At 45.2% G+C, this 24,224-nt stretch overlaps 1 protein-coding gene across 2 annotated transcripts in view; it reads right to left on the bottom strand.

Moving 5' to 3' along the window:
• Positions 1 to 839: 839 nt before the first annotated feature.
• MICU1 (mitochondrial calcium uptake 1) overlaps positions 840 to 24,224 on the bottom strand; it is an 82,262-nt gene continuing 58,877 nt past the window's right edge. For both annotated transcript variants that reach the window (XM_057381091.1, XM_057381092.1), the window contains 4 exons: positions 12,612 to 12,749; positions 8,415 to 8,523; positions 3,030 to 3,119; positions 840 to 1,618 (listed from right to left, as the gene is read on the bottom strand). In XM_057381091.1, the coding sequence (XP_057237074.1) occupies positions 1,455 to 1,618; positions 3,030 to 3,119; positions 8,415 to 8,523; positions 12,612 to 12,749 (501 nt within the window). In that variant the 3' untranslated portion in view covers positions 840 to 1,454. The remainder of the gene's footprint in view (positions 1,619 to 3,029; positions 3,120 to 8,414; positions 8,524 to 12,611; positions 12,750 to 24,224) is intronic.

The following is a 24,224-nucleotide window of genomic DNA, read 5'->3' as shown; positions in this document are numbered from 1 at the left end:
AATTCAGACACGGGTGACATATCCCTGCGTGGGGAGCAGGCAGGAGAGAGGGAAGAAYGGCTGCAGCCAGGAAGGGCCAAACGTGCACTCCCACACTGAYCTGTGGGGTGTGACAGCACAGGGACCCACACCCAAACCGCCCCAAAGGAGTAGGCTGGGGCAGGGAAACGAGGGGAGGGGAGGAGATGACTGTAGGTGGAGTGATCAGGAACAATATCCCTGTATGAACCATGGAATGCTACAATGGTTTGGGTTAAAAGGGACCTTAAAGCCCATCCTGTCCCACCCCTGCCATGACAGGGACACCTCCCACTGTCCCAGGCTGCTCCCAGCCCCAGTGTCCAGCCTGGCCTTGGGCACTGCCAGGGATCCAGGGGCAGCCACAGCTTCTCTGGGCACCCTGTGCCAGGGCCTGCCCACCCTSMCAGGGARSAATYCCTTSCCAATATCCCATCYRKCCCTGCCCTCTGGCAGTGGGAMSCCATTCCCTGTGTCCTGTCACCCTTCTAAATAGGCCCTCTTAATGTTTCTTGTAGCTCCTTCAGGCMCTGGAAGAACACAATTGGGTCACTCTGGAGCTTCTCCTGTCCAGGCTGAACAATCCCAGCTCTCCCAGCCTTCCCTCCCAGCAGAGCTGCTCCATCCCTCTGACCATCCTAGCAGCTCCAGGTCCTTCTTGTGCTGGGGAAGGAAAATATTCTAGGAGTGATTTATCCCCTTTGTCTTTCCTGCTCTGGAAAGTCACAGGGCTTTTTTACTCCCCCCTCCAAAACACCCCACCTTCAGTACCTCAGCCCCARCCTTGGGTGGAAATGTGGAGAGATGGAGACAGAGCTGGGTTGTTGTGAGCAACATCTTTACATGGTATTTTACAGAGAACAGCACCCGGCAAATGACGCCTGTCAGCCCCTTCCCGACACAATTCCCCACAGAGAGGGCTCTCCATTGAGGMAATTCATTAGGGAGCTCCTGCAGCAGGATGCTTGTGCAAGGAAAGGGCAGCAGAGCCAAGTGCTCCACTACTTACAGCTGCTCTTCCCCTGAGGCAGCACCTCTGCCCTTGTGCAGGTGCAGCACGGAGCTTTTCCCCAGCTGAAATCCTGGCCTGGTCTCCAGGAAATCCAGGAATTGCACAGCTTTTCCGAGGGGCAGTCTGAGGAGGAAAATAACCCCCGTGCCATTTTTTCAGAGCATTAAATAAAGGTGATTTTGGGATCAGCTCTCAAGCAGGGCACTTCACACCACGCTGGTGGTGGCAGCAAAGTCCTTTCCTTGTTCCTGAGAGAGAGGAATATTAAGGAGCCAGCAGCAAGCAAATACAAACAGGCTTGGATTTCTAAGTGGGATTTACAAAACCCTCCTGTCACAGCCAGCCTGGGCTCTCCAGAGCCTGGTGCCACCCTGCTGGTGCCCAGGGCTGATCCAGGGAAYGGGGGTGCTCCTTGCTGACCCTGCTACTGCTGCTTGGGAGCTGTGAAGTCCCACGCTGTCTCCTGGGCACATTTCCACATGGCTCTCATGAGCCGTGTGAAGCCCATGTCCTTGGGCTTCTCCAGGCCTCTCATCAGCCGCTGCTTCATGATGGCAACAAACTCCTTGTTGCTCAGCTCCCCGTTCCCTGTGARAAGGAGGAAAAATAATCAGAGACTCATCGCCAGCCTCCCTGAAATTGTAAATTTAACGAGCAGCAGCCATGAGTGTCCTTTGCTGCACGGACTGAAATCACATTTGGCTCCCACCTCCCAAAATACCTCCCAAGCCGTGTTTAAATCAGTTTTAAATTAAATTCTGCATTTGAATTAAAGTTTCCAGAGTTTAAATCCCAACCCTATGGATACTTGCAGGAGGTAGAAAAGAAAATGCAAATCAAATGTCTGTCTTTCTCACAGGAAACACTGCTTTAAGTGATTTTGGAAATTATGGGTGCACAGTTTYTTCTTAACGGAGTAGAAGGAAAGGTTTGCTGATCTGGTGAATGAGGTTATGGAGAATGCTCCCATTGGGCAGTGAAATTCCAGCAAACTGTCACGAGGTGAGTAAAATTCCTCTTGTGCTGCAGGTTTTTAATGTCTGTAAACAGTGATGGAGTGRAAACACCAAAATAATTATAAAAAAAGAGGTCTGTGCCTGCTTTGGTACTTGATTTCTTCCTTGGGGGCACTCCTGTGGCAACCACAGCCTTTCCCCCAAAAGGTTTGTTATCAAAATATTTAGCAGATTGTCCTCTGAGAGAAGGCAAATAGGGAATATTTGGATGCACTTCAGCTYACTCTGATCTCCAGTCTAATCATTTAGCTTGAAGATTGCATCAGAATAATGCTATTGAAGCCCAGAGGAAAATAAAACAAGAGATGTGACTTAGAAAGGTGCAAAGGAGCAGATGGGGCTGAAACAGAGAGGGACAACAAAGAATAAAGTAATGAAATAAAATTTTTAATGTTGATATTTTCATGCCACTGCTGCCACTCAGAGCTGCCAGATGCTGGTGACAGTGCTGGAGAAGCAGAGTGCCAGCCAGGACTCTGATTTTGGCTTGGCAGTTTTGGGTAAATGCAGAATTTCTTACTTTCCAAGCTGGAATTGCTTCTATCATCCCCTGGTGGCAAAGACTTCAGTAATTCCCACTAAATGAGCCTGGGAGCACTTCAGTGCAGCAACAACKACCCCGGAGTGCTCGCATCCTCTGCAGAGCTACGGGGCACAGCAGGGCACAGAGCTGCCATTAATTTATTACAAATTCAGCTGATATTTGCCCAGGACTTTGGAGATAAAGCCCCAGACCGGCTCCTTTCTAGCACTGGAGCACAACAGCTCATTTTGTTAAACAAATGGAATTTCTGTGGGGAGAAAAAGTGTGTACCCCAAACACGCTGAGATSCACTTCTCCCAAGAAGGGTACCGGTCCCAAAAGGGCAGGAGCATCACCACAGAYCCATGGACAAAGAGCAATGGCAAGAAGTGTCCTTTTTGCCTGTATTTCTTTCCCTGGGCTCTCTCCCAGGCTGGCTGAGCTCGGGGCGGTCACTCACCGTCGCAGTCGAAGAGCGCGAACACCACATCGCACACGTGGTCCGAGAGCTCCACCTTGGCCACYGTCCTGGCCACTTGCTGCATGGTCACTGCAACACAGGGAGGGCACAGGGTCACTGAGGGGTTACCACGTGCCAGCTGCAGCAGGAGACTTCCCTCCTCCCTTGAAAAACCACCTTTGTGTCTTCCAAGCTTGATCAACAAAGCAGCTCCTTCTGACAGCGTTCCAAAGATGATACTCTTATCAAGCAACTATCCCAGAAATCTGGGAATTACAAAAACTGCTTTTCCTAATTGCAGAACGAACCCATCCATCCAGGCCTGGTTACCTTGCAATAAAATAAAGAGTTGGAAGGAATTATTTCCCTCTTCTCCCCAGATGGGCAGCAGAGAAGCRAGCAGGAGTTTTATTCCCACCTTTAGAAAAAGGCAATTCATGAAGCTATCAATTTGGCAGTTGATTTTGCTGCCAAAATGGGGAAAAAAGCTCTCACTTGGGTGGTGTAAGAGTATTTAAATTGCTCCTCWACAAAGCCTGACCCGAGGAAATGCCATCCACAGCAACTGGGATCAATTTTAGCTGTGGAGCAAKGGAGATGGGGGAAGTGGTGCATCACAAAACCAGACTGAAAACAAAAAGAGCCTCTGCTTTCCTCCATAGCATCCTCAGGGGTTTCTGCACCCCTGGTCCTTCAGGAATTTTGAAGAGTTATGTGTGTCAGAAATGAAAAAAAAATCCAAAATATACTGTGACTGGATTAATTACAAACTGCATAAAATATTTCTAATAGGATTTTATTTTAAACATATGTTTACATTATTGGTACCTTCCACCCCATTTCTGCTCCCCTGAATGAAATTTGGGKTTTTCCRAGAGGAATTCACAGCCACCATCAGGTTCTTTTCCCCTACAAAACCCCTTCTTTTACTAAATAATACAGGAGAAAACTGAAATTACACATTCTATATATATATAATACATATAATCTCAAGTAGGATCCTGTTTTTCCCCCACAATTTTTTTTTTTGAGTGAAGTCCCTTTCCTCCATGAGCAATGTAGCTCCTGACAGCAGTTATTACTCCATATTTCTTCAGAGAGCAACACCAAATTTCAYTTAACTTGCTGTAAATGTGAAACTTGTCTCAAGGTGCTTCACCTTGACGCCATCCTCCCCCGCTACTGAAGTTATTTGCTGTAGCATTACATGTAAAAAATTTAGAATTATTTCCTAGATCACAGAAATACAGAATGGTTGGGTTGGAAGGGGCCTTAAAGCTCATCCTGTGGGACACCTTTCAYTGTCCCAGGGTGYTCYAAGCCCTGWCCAGCCTGACCTTGGACACTTCCAGKGACRGGCAGCCACAGCTTCTCTGGGCAAATAGTGCCAGGGGCTCCTCACCCTCACAGKRAAGAATTTCTCCCTAACASCAAATCTACATCTGCCTTTTCAGTATAAAACCACTGCCCCTTGTSCTAATTCCTTTAATTAMAGTYATGTTTTTCTGCTGAGATTTCACCYCCTCCTCCTTCCATCCCTAGGGGGAGTCTCGAGATCCCTCCCCTCTTATTTTTTCTCGAGATTCTTCCCCTCCTATTTATTTTTCACAGCTGCAGTTTTCCCAGCTGGAACTCACACTCATGGCCACCAGTTCCTGTTTCCTCTCTTACTAATCCAATTCCCCGTGTGTCAGCTCCATCCCATCATTCTTGCATGGTGTCAGAATGACTTCACAGGGGTTGTGTGACTGTGCTGAGCTCGGTTAGGGCTGAGCTGTTTTTTTTTTCATAAGGAAGAGGGCAAGGGCCTCTGCTTTCCACTTCCACACACATGCTCCAGAGCACAGGGTAGCTCAGGGAAGCAAATCAAATTGAAGTAAAGCTGCTGGAGTAATTTCTTTACCATTTCACAAAATGAAATAGGTGCCATCTGGGGAATATCTCCTAAAATAAAGCATGTCCAGATTTGGGGTTCTGGGACAGAAATTTTCCGGGATTTCATAGCACTGAAAATGAGTTCCACACTTTTATCTTGAAAAGCTTCTAACATTTCATGAATTGGTGTCTCCCACTGGTTCTTTTAATGAGCCATCTGAGTTATTTCATGCAAGTTTAGTGTCTGACACAGTTCTCCTTTTTTCCACTCTGATTCCCAGAACTGCACCGTGAGCAATGCCTCTCTGAGTGCCTGCAAACGGGGCCTCGCCAGATGGCAAACTTCACTTTTCCCCTCCAACTTGAGATTAATCACACTTTTGGCCAAAACAATGGACAGCTGGGTTCCTGCCTTTCTTTTCCAAATGGCACTCGGGGTGATGGGAGCAGAGCTTCATGCCCKGGGCCATTCCAGGCTGGAAAGGCAGGACATGTGTGGTTTGGGCTCCCAGAAATCAGTCTCACATTGATGCACACGTTTCATTTCAGGGCTCCCAGTTGGAAATGCTGGATGCTATYGCTGACAGTRYAACTACCAAAATCTATTTAACTTTTTACAAATCATTTGCAGGAGTACATGCCAGGACATCCATCCAGGAAAGAGATGGCTAAGCCTCGTGCAATCCTGTGGGCAGAGAGCATTTTAATTTGTCTCCTCAAAATGTGAGGCTGCAGCCCCACAGCTGAGGAGAAGCTGTTTGGACATCAAAGGGAGCATGGCAGAAAGTAAGGGAGATCATGGAGAAAAAGGCAGAGCTCCTGGCCCAAAGGCAGAGCCAACCCCCTGTCTGTGCAATATCCACAGTCATAAATATGGAGAGAAAGGGGATTCCTTGGAGATACCCAAACCTGACTGCAGGTGGCCCAGGGCAAGTGGCTGGAGGGGATCCTGTTAGAAATGAGGGTCTCCAGAGGGTCCTCCCCTCCCAACTATCAGCACTGCTGTTATTCCAGAGGAGCAATGTGAGCTGTGCTTCCAGGGGGACTGACTTCTTCYATCCCTCTCCAAGGCACAGTAAAGCAAGCAGCAATTCCCTGACTGTGCTCCAAGCTCACTCTGCCTCCTTCCCAATTCCCTGTCAACTCTGCAGCCGTTTCAAGCAGCATCATTCAAATAAAATGGTTTTCCATGAGCCTCTCCGGAGCTCCAGCCCTGCTCCAAGGCACAGATCAGCAGTGGGCTCAGCTTTGGCCCATCTCAGCTTTGTCTCACCGTGCTTTGGCCCATCCATGCCCTGCCTCAAACAACAAAGTCCAATTCACACCCTCCTGAAAGGGAAATAAGCACCAAATTCAGCTCCTGTCCTGCTGCCAGCTGGGAGCCCAGGCTGGAGAAGTTTTCTAAKGAATGCTTGTGATTTAAGACAATGACAGCTATTATGGTGCTGGGAAAATGAAAGATGGGCTAACAAATAATCTGGGTGTTTTTAAATGGGTCATTAAAACACTGGTTTATGATCCTTTTTAGAAGAAGAAGCKACTTTAATTGAGCACAGAAAACAGGCTGTCAAGCTCTGGCTGTTTGGTACCAGCCAATTTTTTCCCCTCTGAAATTTTAAACAGCTTTTCTAAAATTATAATCATCTTTGCTGCATTGTTAGCAGCAAATTATTACACAAACTAACCACTTCCTAGTTCCTGTCCCAGGAGCAATTTTTGCATTTGTTAGTTTGTAACAAGCAACCTTGTGAAACCTTGACTTTTGGGAGGGCTTACCCCATTTATGGTTTATTTGATTTAAACYTTACTCCTGCCCAAGGAAGGTTCCCTTACCCAGCCAAACACTCCCAGCTCAGTGGCTGCAYGTGCTCATTAATGGAACATAATTAAACAGCAATCACACTGATTTACCAACTACACACAGACCTAAATTCTCCAAAAWTGCATATTCCACGACAGGACAATTRCTAATTTCCTCTAGGCACTGAGTACATCAGATTTGCTGGGCTATTACCTCCTCTGGGATGCTGCAGAAAGGGCTCAGAGCAGCAGCAGCACACCCAGACTTGGGAATTTAGTTTAAATGAAAGAAAATCCTATCAGGTATTTTTAAGTCTTAAGGTAATGATAATCTAAACCAAAGAGTACAGATGTTTTCCCCCCCAAAAAAAATTTAAGATGAGAAGGGCTGCTGACACATACAAGAGATGTGACACATTTGTTCCCCTCTGTAATTCCACTGCCCCAAAACCTATTAATGCCTTAATATTCCCACAACAGCAGCAGTTGGAATAGCTGACTTCCGAAATGTTGAATTTTGCAGCTGCCTAAATACATCAGCTTTAACTTAGTAGTAGACAAGAGTTTCCACTTAGCCTAGAAATCTTTTAATGGGTTTGCCATCTTTTTTTTATATTCTGTCTGAGTGCTTAAAAGAAACGAAAAAAAACACCAACCCCTCTTAAAAAATCTAGAAGAGCAAAGCCCACACTTGTAACAGATGCTGCTTACAGAGCTGGACTTTGGTCTGAAATATATTTTGGGGGGGGGGGGGGTGCCTTTTTTCTTTTGGTTTTTTTTACATCTGTGTGTCAGATCTGAGAACACACCTGATGAAGACCAGCTCAGAAAAGAAACATGATGAGAAGAAGGATATGGATTGGTCTGATCAATAAACCACATTATTACCAAGGTTCCCAGGAAACAGTAGCTCTTGAGGTTTATTCAGTCCCCTCCTCTGGACTGTGAGTTATCTGAAAGAGAGTCCCTGGACAGACTTTAATGCTCAGTCTGGGACCTCTGTGGGGTTCCAGTGCTCCCCCCCTTTCCCTCCAGTGGTCCCAGGAGCTCCAAAGGTATTTGCCACTGCTGGATTTCCAATGAGAAATGCAGGATCTGGCCATMCAGCTCTTATTTCTGGGCAAAGCCTCTGTTTTTTGAGCAAAGCTGAAACAAAACAAGGGTTGAGCAGTTCCTACCACCAGCTCCTGCTGCAGGTTCTGGACTCTGCCGTGGGGATCAGAGACACCACACAAGGTAAGTCTGCAAAAATTTATTTACACTCATTTTTGAAGCCCTTTGCATAAGGAAAAAAACAAAGGTCATGTGAGAAAGATGGGGATGAAGAAGAAACACTTCTGGTGTCCCTGGGATGTGRAATCAGAGCCTGTGACACGGTCACGAGGTCACCTTGCCTGTGCACACAGCWGAATGGTCCTGCTGAAGGTACCACTGTGAAATCACTGCTTCCTCATCCATTCAGGCTACATGTGCCAGCCTCTTTCCTCCCTGTATCTAAAACTGGGGGAGTGTAAAACTGTAAAACCTGCAATCCTTCTTTATCCATGGATGYAGCAAGCTAAGCACCTCATTACAGGGAGGAACTGCGATTTGGGTACATTTCTGACATGTCAGCCTGGGCTTGTTTGACATCTTCCCAACTCCAAAGACAMCACATGAGCTGTGCTCCCTCAGGCTTTCAGTGCTTGAACATCCCACAGCTTTTAATACCTTTATCAAGAGAAGCTCCAGCCATGTGGTAGAAGCTCAAAGCTGTGTCCACGTCATTTATATTCTTCAGGAAAGTGAAAAAGTTCTCCACCTCCTCAAATGTCAGCCCCTAGGACAGAGAAAAGACATCCTGTGGTGATGGGAAAAGGAAATCATGGACACTGCCTGGAGATGACAAAGTGACTCATTGGCCCAAAGCTGTGGCCAGAAAGGAATTCATCTGCACACTCCAGAAACACAACCTTGGTATTGAGGATGTGAGTTGTGACTGTCACTTTTGTTCCCCACCTCTGCTTCCCTCAGTCCTGCAATGGGAAGGGACTGAAAACCATTTCCAGGGGAATGGACACCCCACGAGCCTGAGGTTGGCATGCAGGAGACCACTGCAAACAAACCCATTTACAATTTTTTTTGAAGCCTGCACACTTGCATTGACAATATGAACCAGTCTGTAACGTGTCTCCCAAGAGATTCAGGGATCCCTGGGGACATCCATGCCTTACCCAGCGTGGCAGAAGGTGACACTGCAGCCCACAGCAGTGTCCCAGTCTGCTTTGCTGCTGGAGGCAGGATCCCTGTGAGCTCCACTTCTCTGGGCCAAGTGAGTGTGTGCTCAGTGAGTGCTGACAGCCACTCTCTGGGACAGTCATGGAAAAACACCCTGAGATCCTCTGGAGAGGAACAGCTGATGAGCACAGCTCTGGGATCCCCTCCTGGTTCCACCACASCTGCTTTTAGCACCCTGTTCAGCTGCAGCACAAGCACAGCAGTGCTGGGACAGGAGCTGGAGCCTCCAGCTCCTCCAGCAGAGCCACGGCGTGGAGCCAAGGGAGGAGCTGAATCATCCCCACAGTTAGAACCACTCAGACTCTCTCTCTGGGAAACATAAATCAGCTTGTCAAGGGSAGTTCAGGCTCAGGCCCCTCCTATCCTGCCTGGCACAACAGATTAATAGAGCAAGATATTAAAAGTCCTAACTGTAGAACACAGCACAGTTCCATGGTCTGGATGCATTCAGCAGCTACTGYCAAATATCAATTTACACAATCTGCTGTAACCCTGCTCAAACAACTTCTAATCATGGATGAAACCACCAATCTTTTGAAAGAAAACACACATTTTAAAGGTCTTTCCATACAGACATTTGCAGCTTCTTCCTGTCTTTGCTGTGAGTGAGCATGTGGCACTGCACTGATGATCTACGTGTGCACTGACATGTGCAACAGCAGCTCTGTCAGCCCTGGACTGGTGGATCTGGGCCAAAAAGGATGAGATGGCAAAATGGGAGAGCACACGTGGACAACAGAGCTGAAGAGAGAAATCCCTGGTGACAGTGCAGGGAGCTTTCCTTGAACGTTTGCCTGATCCTCTTCCTGAAAGGAACACTAGGATGTACGGCAGAATTAAATTAAATACTGTCCTAGGAAAAAAAAAAAATCCAATAAATCAGGTACCTCTGCAAGAAGCACTGCAAAGATGCCTCTGTTTTGTACAATGGTTGTACAGGAGAAAGCATCAATTATCACGATGCCTCCCTGCCTGGGAGCAGGGCACTGAAAGTGTGGAAAGCCTGGAGGAARCACAAGGTGTGTGGCCACTTCCAGGCCAGCAGAAGACACTGTGCTGTGACCTGCCTGCTCTGTGTGGGACACCTGAGGTTTGTAGTGTTCTGAGAAAAGAGCCATAAACTTTGCATTTTCCTGGAATTCATGAAATCAYAGATGCCAAGGCCAAGCAGTGCTGCTGTCCATGCAAAACGGCCCCTTGTTTGGAATCCTGGATGCTTTGGGTGGGAAGGGACCTCAGAGCCCATCCCATTTCATGCCCTGTCACAGACAGAGACACCTTCCATTATCCCAGGTTGCTCCAAGCCCCATGCAGCCTGGCTTTTGCAGTCCTTTCACCAAAAAAGCAAAAGCAGTGATACACATGTATCTTACAAATCCTGGCTTTCATGTGGACACAACCACTGAGTGTCTGTAGCAAGAATGTCATCAATATTATGAAAYGTAATATTTTCTTGAGGAATTCCATAGGTGAAGCTGGCATCAGCATGTACTCTGTTCCAGCTACCTAAATAAAACAAAAATCAGAGAACTGGGACAGCCTCAGACAAGTCAACAGATGAATGCTAACCTCTTGCAAGGCACTTGTAGCTCCAGCTGTTGATTCATAAGCCTGAATGCCCTTCATCACCCAAGGAATTCTCACAAAACATCAGCAGGGAGACTCTAGAAGCACTTACCTTCTTCTGACACAACAGCTCAAACATCTGCAAAAATCAGGGCTTTTCACCTGGGAACCCAGCTCCAGCCAGGAATTTCACCTCACTGCCACCCCCTGCCATCTCCACAGGAAAATATCCCAGCCAGCACSCAAAGCACATGTAGAAGGTGATATAAATCACAAATTTCTGAAGAGACAGCTTGGCTTTTTRGCAATTAGGGGGACATGAACCAAAATGATACCTTGGTTGTAAATATTACTGATGATTCAGGTCCTTTTTAGCAGGAGAAAAGCAGCTGTTTAAGTACAACTTGAGGAAGACAATCATAAGCAATGTTAAACCAAACAGAATGTGGCAGCTCTGCTGAAGAGACAAAGTTCACCTATCCAGGCTAAGATGGGATCTTGCCTCAAGAAAAATAAAAGAGCAGATTAGCAGTTAATACAAGAAAATTTACCACTCCCAAAAGTGGGAAGGCAGCATAACAGCACTGAAAAAAAAGACTGGATTAAACCCCAAGTTTTATAATTTTGGAGGCTGCCACGGTTGCCTTGTGCAGCCAAGATAATTGCATCAGACAAGGAAGACAAGATTCCTTAAGAAAGCTCTCACAAGGGAACTGTGAGAGCTGTTTCCACGGGAAAGCCTTGCTGGGTGAGTTTGGGACAGTTCCTGGGTATTTCAGCCTCACCAGTGTAAGGAATCACRAATTTTCCACCAATTCTGTTCCTTGCAAATATAGGGTGGTTTTTTTTTTTTTTTTCCTATTGCCCATTTTCTCTCCTTGAAAGTCCTTGGAAAAGGAAGACCAAGACTTGCTCTGAATCTGGCTGGCTGTAAATAGAAACACAATCTGGCTGATTTGGGATGRGGGATAAGGAAAGAACAAGAAGTTCTTCCTCTGGCACAGATGCTGGGGGCTTACACATGAAAGGAAGAAAACATCTGCCCTAAGAAACCTTCCAAAATAAATCCCTCTACCTCTCTTCTCACACTTCCAGCTGCTGTTCAGTAATATATACACCAAAAAACCCAGAAATAACATAAATAGTAATAAACAAAAAATAATAAAATATATAAAAGCAAAAATCACAGCAAAAGAAGCAACAATTTACAAACTTTAACAGCAGAGCTGAACTTGGATTCCCAGGTGAAAAGGCCTAATTTTCTGTTAGACACACACTACATTGATGCACTTTTTCCTGGAGAAATCAAATGATTCCTCTTAATGTAGGAGTCCCATTAAGGAACAAGAAAAGGAGCAGATCCTGGTCAAARCTTGTGTTTTATAACACACTTGGCACCTAAAGCAGTTAAGAAATAAGCTCCAGCTCTGATGTCAGAAGAAAGCAGCTCTAWAACAGCCAGACAAAGACTTTCCATCCACTCTCACTTAGATGAATTGCTTGTTTATACCTTAGTTAATAAAAGAACATTCCAGCTTAACAAAAGAACATCCATTACAGGAACAGATGTAAAATTCTAATGCTCAAGAATTTCTCAGCCCACACTTGCCTCACCTGATAAAGCACATCCTTGGGGCATGGATATCTTAATCCAAGGTCTCTCGCTGAATTAATGAGCAGAGGATCTGCAAACTTACTCCTCTCTAAATTGTGAGTAATTTTTCCCAGAAGTTAATAACTAATAATAAACTGCCTGGTCTCAGCAGCTAATGAATCCAAGGTCAAGCCAGGAGCTGGGAGCATGGCTTCAATGTTTGTTCTGGCTCCAGAGCCAGGGTGCCATTCAGCAAATTGAATTTTTAAAATTACAGCATCTATTTTCATCAGGAAGGAACCTASAGCCTGCACTGGACACTGACCACTGCCCTCCCAGCTCTTCCCTCTCTCCCCCAGGGCTCARCACGGAGTGGACGCTTTTCCAGAGAAGATGGGGATTGCCTACTCCTTTCTCAGCTCAGCCTGGGGTTGAGAAATTTTCCTGAATTTTCCATGAACACCACTGACCTCTCCATCCTGGAAGTGCTTCTTGAGCTGTTTGAGCATGACAGTGAGCTTCTTGGACTGCACCCCGCTGTAGGCCAGCAGCATGCTCCCGAACTGCCGCTCCGTGATCCGCCCGTCCACCGGGTCGTGCCGCTCGAACTGCAGGGGAGAAAACAGGGACAGAAAAATGAGCAGCAGCAGAAAAGTTCCACAGTATGGAGCATAAAAAAGGTACCATCAAAAATTAGCACTGCAGGAAATGCTGGTGAAGGAGAAATCCAGATATGCTCCAACACTTGCTTTCCCCAGTCTCTCAGCATTTTCCCTATGTGCAATTCCTTGGATAACTCCTGGGAGAAGCTTTTGTGTGTTGCCCTCCCAGTTTTATGTCACAGGACTGAGCTAATGTGTGGTTCCATGGCTGCTCTAAGCAGGGACAGTGGTGAATAAACCAGAGTCTTACAAAAGCTAAGTGTCATTTTACTCTTGCCCCAGTGTCCCACCAAGGGAAGGTTCATGGCTATCTCCAGACTTCACCTTCCCCAAGTTCTCCTTGTTCTCAGCCCRTTCCTGTCCCTGAGTCTGACAAAAACTGCTGTGAGGCCTCTGCAGAACTCCCAGAAAGCCCTTGGGCAGAAAGGTTTTCCCCACTAATCCTAAATCTTGCARTACTTTGTCTTCTGGCTCTCACTGCAGGGAAGGAGGAAAGAGCCATTGCCCAACTTGGGCAGGTGCAGGGCTGGAGCACCAGGTGTCTGTCCACTGAAAAATGGAGATTTCATCCTTTCCTTTYCCCCATCTTATGAACCCACAACCATCAGCATCAGACTGCACCAGTTTCACAGATCCCAGCACTCAGGATCCCTCATTCAGGATAGATCACACCCCTGCACATTTATCAGGAAACACCAGACYGGTACTCCAGCTGATCACGAGCCAGAATATGACATTTAACAACAAAATTAATTTTTAAATTGGTGGGGAACAATGTGGTACCAGTGACTGACATCTGCTGCCTGCTGAGCTCACCATTCCTGCCTCAGCCACTCTTCATTGCTAATGAATTTTTAATTATTACCATATCAACCAGATTTTGGCTGCTTTTCCCACTGAGAAAATCCCACCCAGTGATTCCTAATAAGTGAAGCACCAAGGCTGGAGGGATTTGCATGGGTGAGACTGGCAGGAAACAAATCCCAAATGGAGAAATTCTGCTCCTCAGCCCCTTGTGCTTTCACCTGAGTGGGCCACACAGTTTTGGGGAAAAGATGGTGGTTTTTGCTGTTATCTGATACAGGTTTTAGGGATCACTCATGATGCAAAATGTGCATCCTGTTCTCCTTTGCTGGGGAAAGGAGAGGGAAAACTCATTGGGAGGAAATGGTCTTCATTAAAAAGCAAAGTAGTAGTTTCTGCCATGCCTGAAGAATGTTAAGAAGTTTTACAATGCCCCAGGACACAAAAAATTGCTTTTGAAGCAGCATTGACACTTTCTTCTGCTGTAATATTCCTAATTTCATCCCCAAAGACACACACCGGCCTTTTTCTATCAATAGCCTTAAAATACCCCGAGTTTTAGCAGAGCTTCAGGTAGCACCTTTAATTAAAGGCTAGGAAACGAGTCCAAATATCTCAAATCAACCTCCTGAGTGGTGACTACGCTTAGGAAATCTTAAGTTGGTGTCTACAAACCCATCAATCCCTCTGTCCCTGCCCTGCATTCAGGATCAGGCACTAGGTAGCTTTATGGGGTAACACACACAAGCACAACACCTTGCAGATGGGAAGATAAAGAACCAGCTCCTTACAGTTTTTTAGGAACCAGACCTTCAGATTGTGGTCACTTTTGCACTACCAGATGGAAAAAAAAAAAAAAAACCAAAAAAAAAAAAAAAAAATGGTCACTTTTGCACTACCAGATGGAAAAAAAAAGAAAAAGACCATAAGAGAAAAATGAAAATACTTTTAATCTTAATTTTTCTGCTGATACACCACACAACTATTAGCAAGAAATTTAAAAAGCCTGAAAACCATGGAATTCATGGTTTGAATTGTTATTGTGCTACTTGTTATTTATCTCACTTTAAAATGAATTATCTGTAACATTAAACCAGAACTCTCAGATGCCCAAGAATTTTGCTCTCATGTACAGCAGTGTTYATTGCAAAGGTGAGCCCAGAAAGGGGCTGGGAAGTGAGAGCTGATCCACATCCAGTTCCCAAATTCCYATAAAAGAATTTATTTTTTTCAGCACTGAAGTGAGAAAAAGCAACAACATCACAGTAAGGGACAAAGAAAGTTCAAAACTTTCCTCCAAGCTACTGTCGGATGCATTTAAATTAATAACAGAAGAGATAAGCAGGGCATGTTATTTAAAGATGATGTAGACAAATTTCAGGGAGGGAAAACCTGTTGGTTTTTTTTTTTTTTTTTTTTTCTGGTGTGTCAGAGATTGTGTTTATCCAGAAAGAAACTTGGCTTCAAAGGATTTCTGAGTGGAAACTCAATGATTTCTGCTTAAAAAAAAACAACCCAGCTACCCTTTCCCACTTCCCTGCCTGGGAGCAGGGGTACATCCATGCTCCTCTGCTTTCTGGAATGTCTTCTGACCAAACTCAGCTCTGGAAATGAAGGAGGGTGCAAAGCTCACAGTGATTTTTCTCTCAGTGCTCAACACACAGCCTACAAACAGTGACAAGTGTTCAAATCCTCTGGGGATTTGAAAAAGCAGGAAAACTTGTGCCCTCTCACAGGTAATCCAGATCCTTTGCCTCCATGCATGGGATGACACCATACAGGTGATTCTTCTGGTCACTTGTAGTGGGGGAAACAACCMCAAACCCTACAAGAAGGGGATGCAGGGCACAGCACACTGGGATTTATTATGTTACCTTGTTTTAATTATGACATGGTTAAGRGGATAAAAGGGTTTTACTTCAGTATTTAATAGAAWTTAAGGTGCATAATTTGATGGACAACRYATATTATTATGTATATAAGTTTTAYAGACTTTACAAATTAGYRTATTTATCTAGAATTTTTWRATAAGAAACTTAACAAATGAAATAATGTCCCCCTGTTCTAAAGAATCTCCTTCTAGATGARGCTAGAGCTCAGTTTACACAAAATGTTCTAGAGAAGAGGCTTCAAKCAAGGTTRGAGCCTCAAATTTGAGACAGCACAGGGCACACTGACCTCTTACTGAGGATGTTTAATTTTTTTTTCTCAGTAGAAATTTGAAATTAAGTTAGAATACCAGGCTACAAGAATTATAAGCATGTAGGCTAAGGGTACAAGGAATATATAAAGGGTACAGAAAATGTTTGAAAAGTTATAAAAAYACATAAAAGGGTAYATARAAAGGAAAGGSAMAAATCATCAGGCATTGATTACAGGCCAACAAATCCTCTGCCAGTGTTTTTCCCTCTGGTGGATCTTAAGGAAGGAAAAGCAGGGCCAAAGCAGTCGCTCATCCGGCATTGCTGGGACCACACAGAGGGGGATGGAGCAGCTCCTGCTCCCAACACCCCACAGGGGGTACAGAGAGGATGGGGGTCCTACTCTGTCCCAAGCTCCACACAGAGAAATCCCCAAAATCCACACAGACAAACGGCCAGCGAGTCCAACCCCTTGGAGCAGCTTCCACTCACAGCCACTTGGTGCCAGCAGTGGATTCTGCATCTGCAGCAGATGAGGAGAATGGGATACAATGCTGGCCAGGGTTCCTCCTGCAGGCCAGGACACCCGAGGGGATGGAGAAATTAGCCTGAAGTATAAAAGGCTGTGTTTTGAAATTCATTAGAAGCCAACGTGASGTGAGAGGAAATCCAAGGCGTTTATGGAACAGCTCCTCAGGAACTGTAGTGACAGGACAGGAGGGAAGGGCTTCACACTGAAAGAGGAGAGGTTAGATGGGATATTGGGAAGGAATTGTTCCCTGGGAGGGTGGGCAGGCCCTGGCACAGGGTGCCCAGAGAAGCTGTGGCTGCCCCTGGAAGTGTTCCAGGCCAGGATGGGGTTTGGAGCACTTTAGGACAGTGGGATGTGTCCCTGCCCATGGCAGGGGATGGAATGGGATGAGCTTTAAGATCCCTCCCAACCCAGGCCATTTTGGGATGGGGAAGAAACCCTATGGGAAGGGAAGAAGCCCTTCACTGCACCAGCTTAGCTAGCCTTGATCACATCAGGGCACTTAATGATTTTCTACTATTGAAAGGATTACCCCTAACATGTTAAATACATGTTACATAGTCCCAAACTCCCCAGTCTGACAGGATGAGCACATTYCTGCTCCTCTGTAAGCTGAAATGCTCAGCTTTGTTCAAACAAATGACCCCACTCTCCTTCCTTCAGGGCTGAGGAAMCATTTCCTCGCACAAGAACAGCAGAGAACAAATCAGCAATTTTCTCTGCTYCCACATCTCCTTCATTGCACAACTTTATGGAAAGGCAATACAAAGATCCATCATAAAACAACAGACCCAAAATCTCTTTTCTTCATCGCTTCACTGTTTTTCCCTCCCACTAAACTCAATCCACTTTCCCCTGCAGGAAATCAAATCCCAGGTTCTGAGGAGCATCCAGCCCAAACAAATTCAGAGACACCACCATGAGAAACATCCTGGAATGTTTTTTCCCTGGTGGGAAAAGAAAAAAAAACAAAACCTGCTGCAATTTCCTAAATGCAGACATGGGTTTCCTTTGATCTCTCCTTCTGGCAGCATGGCTTGCTGGTGGGAAATGAAGCAGCTCCAATGGCCTCAGAAAAAGGCCAAGTTTGGGTATCAGACACTTGTCAGGGGAAGGTTTCTCTTCTTCCTCCTCAATAAATTTGTCCTAAGCAATAGCTTTAATAGAGGAAAATTCTACCTAAAACTCCAGTGCTAAAATCCTCTCTAGACAGAGAATRGAATTTTAAGAAATGGGGAGATTTAATTAAGAAATTTGTGTTTGGTGAAGAAGAAGATGGTTAAAATAACGTGCAGGTTCTTCACTTGGCAAAGGCACAAACAACATTAGGGATCTGCATTTGGGATCCACCAAAACCCATCGGTGCAGGAGGGAAACACCCAGCAGTAACACAACCCAGCAGGATGAAAACACAGCTCAGACTTTTCCTAAAGCAATGCCAAAAGGATATATTTCCTCTCCTCTTCAAACATTCATATTAGCTAAATACCCAGCTGTATTTTAGCAGGCTCTTAAATTTCTAGGAAGGTTTCCCCTAAAAACCAATCAAACAGATGATGGATTCTCTGCAATCTCAAAGCAAGGATCTTAAATAAATAAACGTGTGCGTGCCACATTTCTAATTGARATAGCAAAGAGAAATACATCTTCAAGGACTTTTGGCTGGAGAGAAAAGTGGTGAGGGATGATTTCTGAGCTCCTTTCTGCTGGTTAAGAAAACATCCACAACAGAAATATTGCTAATACTAATTCTGTCAGGTTTAGGGGTAGCTGGAAAAGGTGACCTGTTCCAAGAGCTGCTCTGTGCATAATAAGGAATCAAAAGGATCAGGGAAATAATGATTTGTAGGGTAATAATCAGATCCACGATATATGACCCCTTGAAGTGGTATTTGCTCAAAGCTTTATTTGACAGGCCATAATACATTATTTATCTGCAAACTACTGCAGCACTGGCTCTGTTTACTGTTCTGGAGAAGGAGGCTGCCAGGATCTCTTGTCAAGTTGCATATACAACTATGACAGGAAGAAAAAGGAAGAGGAGAACACCATATATCTCCCTAAATCCCAGCAACCTTGTCCGTCCAAAAAAATGTAACGTATTTGTGAGTAAGCTGAAGTGTTTGCTCAGGCATCAAATTGTTGCCAAAAAAAAAGGCAAAAGTTGCTACAGGCTTTTTGTTTGGGAAGATTGGAGCTTTAAGATACTTATTTTTGGGGGGCATAATTCTATGGACATGGATCTAAAGGACTGCGTTTTGCAAGATGAAGATGAAGCTCAGCCTGCTCGGGACAGCCTGTGAAGAGCCCCTGGGTGTAATTACTGCATTATTTGGTAAAACCCACTCAAAGACACAGCTCTGAAGATGATCAGAGCTGCCAACAGCAGGAGAGCAATGAAAATGGGCAGGAGGAAATGTCATACCCAGCCTAGAGCATCRCTTCTCTTTATCTTAAATAATAAAGAAATGGAAGAAACAGGAGCTATTTTCACAGGAGAAAAATCCAATCTTCCAAACGCTTTCCCTGCTCAAACTTTCCCCCTCTGCCTAAGTGAATATGCAGCAGCCAGGTTAAAAACATCCATCTGTCAGCAGCAGTGCAATCCCAGCAGGCCTGATGTTGGAGAGGAGCTCTGGAGATTTCCTTGACCTTGGCAAGCCACCGCTGCTTGCAAGGGGGAAAAATTCATTCCCATCAGTTCTGCTTTAATGAGTGATTAAAAAAGGGTTATGTAAAGATGGCTGCACCTGAACTTCAGCCCCACGAATGAAAACATCTTCCTGCAGGCTCTGAAGAGATCTGTTTTGAAATTCTGCATGGTGAGGGAATGACAGGAAGGAAACCTGAAGAAAAGGAATCAGTAACACTAAGGAAAAAGGACAGGTCTGAATAAATTAAAGGGAGGGAGAGAGGGAAGAGTTGAGCAACATTCTCCTATGTCTGCTCTCTGTTCTTGCCATTCCTGCCCTTGACAATGCTCCTGGCATCAAGGAACAGAGAAGTTTTTCCATCCTAAGAGGAAAGTTCAGAAGCACAACAAACTCCCAACTCTCTTGCAGGAAATCATGCACGACAGTGGAGCTGCRAGCGCCCGAGTGAAGCCATTACTCTGAAAAATACTAATATCCAAGTCTCCATGGAACTGCTGTACACAGTTTTATCAAGAAATACAGCTCCCTCACTGCCTGTTAAGAGTTCACGCTGTTTCTGCTTGACCTTGGTGCTCAATTCCCCRGGAAAAATAAGTTTGCAGGAGTTTAATTCAGCCTAGCAGGGAAAAGGGWCTTGCTCCCACATCCTTTGTGCAACAGCAGAAGCAAACACAGCTGAAGCACAGCCACCAATGTGTGGAGGGGCASAACAGCTCTGAATTCAGAGCCTGAAAGGGGAGGAAGAACGAGAGGACTGAAGTGTTTGTTCACCCAGCAGAAGGAGGAGGCAGAACACRTTCCCACAGACATCCCCAAATTCTTGCCCACCAACTTCTGACCCTGCCTGGCTGTTGGATAACTTGGCTGAGCACACAAGAGTATCTGTGCTAAGCAGCTCATCCCTTCTATCCATGGACTCTGAGACAAACTTCCACATGCTACTGTGGCAAGGTAATGAATCCAAATAGCACTCCTGGGATTTCATTTGCAGGGATCCCTCAGCAGCCTCTGCTGCACTGCAGGAGCTTGGTGGTGGATTTACACACCCTTCATAAACCAAAGGAGCCTGGTGGTACAGAGCAAAGCTTTCCACTGCTGCTAATGATGCAATAAATAGAAATCCCAATAAAATCCTCCACACCTTCCCCTGCAGAGCCCATGCATCAACCACGCTCAGGTCACCAGATTCAAACACAAGCAAGGCAGCTGTTTTCTCACCAGGTGGCTGCCCCAGGAAGCACCCATCCCAAACCAGAGGATGGCACAGCTGCTCCTGTGTATTCCAGCCTGTCCCAGCCATGCTCACAAGCAGCTGGAGCACATGYACTGTCACACCATACCAGCATCACTGGCACACTCCTGGACCAGGSGATATTTTAGTGATCAGTGACAGGATGCAAGGAATGGCCTGATGTTGTGTCAGGGGAGGTTTAGGATGGATATTGGGAAAATGTTCTTCCKCCAGAGGGTGGTCAGGCACTCCCCAGGGAATGGTCACAGCCCTGAGGCTGCCAGAGCTCCAGGAGCATKTAGACAACACTCCCAGRGTGGGATTGTTGGGGTACCCTGTGCAGGGCTGGGATTTGGACTGGATGGTCCTTGTGGGTCCCTTCCCACTCAGGCCATTCTATATTTTACAGCTGACATGCAGGTGCTTGATATGCTCTTATGCTCCTGAGCCCCACCAAAATCACCCCACAGMCTCTTCCTCTGCCTTTCAAAATGGGGCACTGGGAGGGTTTGATTTCTCTGGTGCAGACGATTTCCTCACTTGCACTAGGGAGGAATTAGCTAGAAACATCCAACTATTTATGGCATCCTCTGACTGAGGCAAAAAGCCCAGCTTTCAGTAACTCAGCCGTGACAGTGAAACCCTCACCCACCAGCATTCCCCCTGCTTAATGGAAAAAGGGAAAAAGGGACTGGAATGCAGCCTGCCTTGGATTTCAACTAAACTTTCCCTGGTGCACRCTTAGGCATTTCATTACGTGCTCTGCTGTTCCTGATTGATGAAAATGACTTGCCTCAGACTCCTTTATGGTGACTCCCCGTGTTTACTGAGACAGTTATATCTCCCTTCTGTCTCTCCTGTAAGCTGCACATGCCATGGCCTCATAACTTATCCCTATTCTCAGATTTTTTTTTCCATCCTAACGTTCCACTCTGAATTCTTCTCAAGTCTTTGGCTRACACTGGACAAGAACMGAATGCCAGCTTTTCCCCAAACCCYGAGAGAGTGCAGTCAAYCTGAAAGCTTCACGGGACCATTTCCACTCCCATGCCAAGGCAAAGGCAGGCTGCCAGCTCTGAATGCCATCAAAAACAGGRTGAGCTATCCCAATCACTTCACTGCCTGCCTAGAAATTCCCAGATTACAGATGTGCATGCTGGACTGTGCCATAACTACTGAGTTCCCTGAGGTTAAATTATCCACAGTGGTCAGAGGAGCCCATTTTTAGCTGGAGATGGCACAAAATTCTGTCACCTGCCACACTTGCATGGCTATCCATCAAAGGAAGGGACACCAGCCTTATTTCTGTTCTCCAAACCTCCACCACATAAAATGCAGAAGAAGGAATACAAAGGTCTGCAGGGTTTCCTGATAACTCCCCACTCATTAGCACTAAATCCATCATGGCTTTGTCCATCCCTGACTGCTGAGTATGACAGAGACTGTCATAAAGGTGACTTAAAATAAATTAAAAATGTCTTGCAGAAATTCTATAGCAACTTGACCTCCAAAAAGTCCGAGTTTTGGGTCCTTCCTTACAAAGCACAGCCAATCTGACACTGTCAAACTTCATTTTTCAGGCTACYCAAAACAATTCATTTAAGTTACTCATTTTTCCCCTAAATGACTGCAGCAGRAACAAAGATGTGACTCATTACTGCAAACTTTGTTGCCTGTGTTAACAAATCATTGAAAACCTGCATTGCTCTGCCAGCCCATATAAAAAATAAGGCAGAATCCCAAAAATCCTTGAGTAAGCTGATAACAAGAGAACCGTTTTTAATACCTGGTGCAGGATTAYTTGGATACCAATTATCCCAGCGCTGGGACTCAGAAGAGAAAGACACTTACAGACTAAATTTATTGCCCTAAAACCCAACTGAGCAGCATTAGAAATGCCTTGTGAGATCCCAGGACTTCCTAATAAGGTGGGTGGAAGAGCATCCATCACCCCCTCTTTATAAAAATCAAACCTGCCACCAACTCTATTGGCATTGGCCATGACAACAGGAATTTCCAAAATTATCCAAAGAAGTTACTCCCACATCAACTCTCACAGGACACAGAAAATAAGGGATTTTCCAGATGACAGCAATGACATGTTGTACCTTAACTATATTCTTACAAAATACCATTTTATTTTGCTTGGAAGACCWTTTTCTTGGGTAAGACAACAAAATACGGAGATGAAATCAGTGCTATCAGCAGGTTTGGGGTTGCCTTAGAGGGATGACAAAGACTTGGAGAACAAAGAACTCACACAGCTCGTCTACATACACTTCCAGAATCCTAAAAAAAATTGAGGCTGGAAGAGCCCCACAGGCTGGCTGGAACTCCTTTTGGTCCAGCAAGGACACAGGAATATCTGGGACAGGCACTAAGGAGCAGAAACAGCATAAACAATGATRTCAAGTCCTATTCATCTTCCAGACTCACAGAGATCTTCCACTCAAAAATAAAAAGAAAGAACCCAACACCACCTCCCAGAGCTGCAGAGCCTCAAGAAGAAAGGAATTCTGGCTACAGGCATGAGGGCAAGGCAGTGGGAATGCAAAAAGGAAAAGTGGAGTACCTTGCCAGGAGTCCCATTTGCTGGGCTGGTTCCTGTGGCTCAGCTTTAGCTAAGCAGGGCCACCCCATAACCAAAAAAGCAGCCACTGCTTCCTCCAACTAGCCAAACCACAGAAAGCTGTAACAAGGCATTAAAAGATTTCCTCTACCTCTGGCTGTGGTTACTTTCCTCATTTTTCCCTTCCTTCAACTGCGTGGGCTGCTGAGTTTCCATAAAGTGATGGAAAACACACTTTCATAAAAAAAAAAAAAAAANGGGCTGCTGAGTTTCCATAAAGTGATGGAAAACACACTTAAAAAAAAAAAAAAAAAAAATAAGCAGAAGAGAAGAAAAAAACACCAAGCCACGGTTACTTAAACCTGCTGTCAGCACTTCAGCCATAAGGAACATTGAAATATTCAGGGCTTTGTCTGATTTAATTCCTYTGTGAGTATTTCTGCTGAATCTTAGCAAAAAATATGCAYRGATATTTTGATTWAAAAAAAACCAAACCAAAATGAGTAAGAGGAAAGATAAAGTGGRTTCAGATGGTCAGAAACTATTGTTCCACCTTCAGTCAGCAGAAAAGAGCTCTCAAGTGTATGAACTGCAGAAATGTCTGGATCCTGAAGGGAATCAGCTTTAAAAAGGGAAAACAGCTTTAAAAAAAAAGTCTTTCTTAAAGTAGATTTCTTTTGGAAGAGACAAAGCCTACATCCCAGTTTGAGAACAGAGGTTCCAGGTCGYTCAGGGACTGCAGCAGCCCCAGGAGAGTCTTCAGACTTGCAATTCCCCAGGGCTTCCCTGGAGTTCTGAACACAAACAAAAACTGGGTTTCAAATCAGCATCCCAGCTTCAGACCACGCTCCAGTTTTACTGAGCCAGCAAAGGATGAGCAGATGAGGGTACAAGAGTTCAGCTGTGCACTGCTTCTCACATTTTCCTGGTTTTTGAGGGTCAGGGTAAAACCTTCYCTTCTCAAGAGACATCTCATCTCTGAATTTCCATGGTTTTCAAGCAGCTGAGTTCATGAGGGCACTCGCTGGGAAAGGAACAACACAAACCCACCAGACATTTGTGTGAAAAGCTCCTTAACTGTGAACAAACACATCAAATGTAAAGCAAGGGGAAAAGATGGGAGATCACATCAAAAGAGATGAAAGCTGAAGAGAAGCCACGTTGCATAATACTGAGGACAGAAATAGGCCTGTTTTGCCTAAATCCATAAGAGCCATGAACAGGAAAATCAGGGCTTTAGTAGCATGAACTCAGGGAAAAGTTGAGTTTGGCAGAACAGAACCATCAATGCTTCAGTGGAAATGAGTATCAGGAATGCCAAGCACAGCCTGGTGCTGTGCTCAAAGCTGCTGGCAGGGATTCAGAACAATGCCTTTATGATATTCAATAACTTACTGAGACATAAATATCTTTTATTGTCCCCAGTTAATAACTAACCTGTTAGAAAAGCAACTGCTATTAGCCAGGAAGACATACAATTGACTGAAATC

The sequence above is a fragment of the Malurus melanocephalus genome, unplaced genomic scaffold (genome assembly GCF_030028575.1).
Source record: "Malurus melanocephalus ecotype Western Australia unplaced genomic scaffold, MMel_1.1 scaffold_491, whole genome shotgun sequence".
NCBI lineage: Eukaryota > Metazoa > Chordata > Aves > Passeriformes > Maluridae > Malurus > Malurus melanocephalus.
The sequence above is the reverse complement of the archived record's forward strand: the minus strand, read 5'-3'. Positions and strand labels throughout refer to the sequence as shown.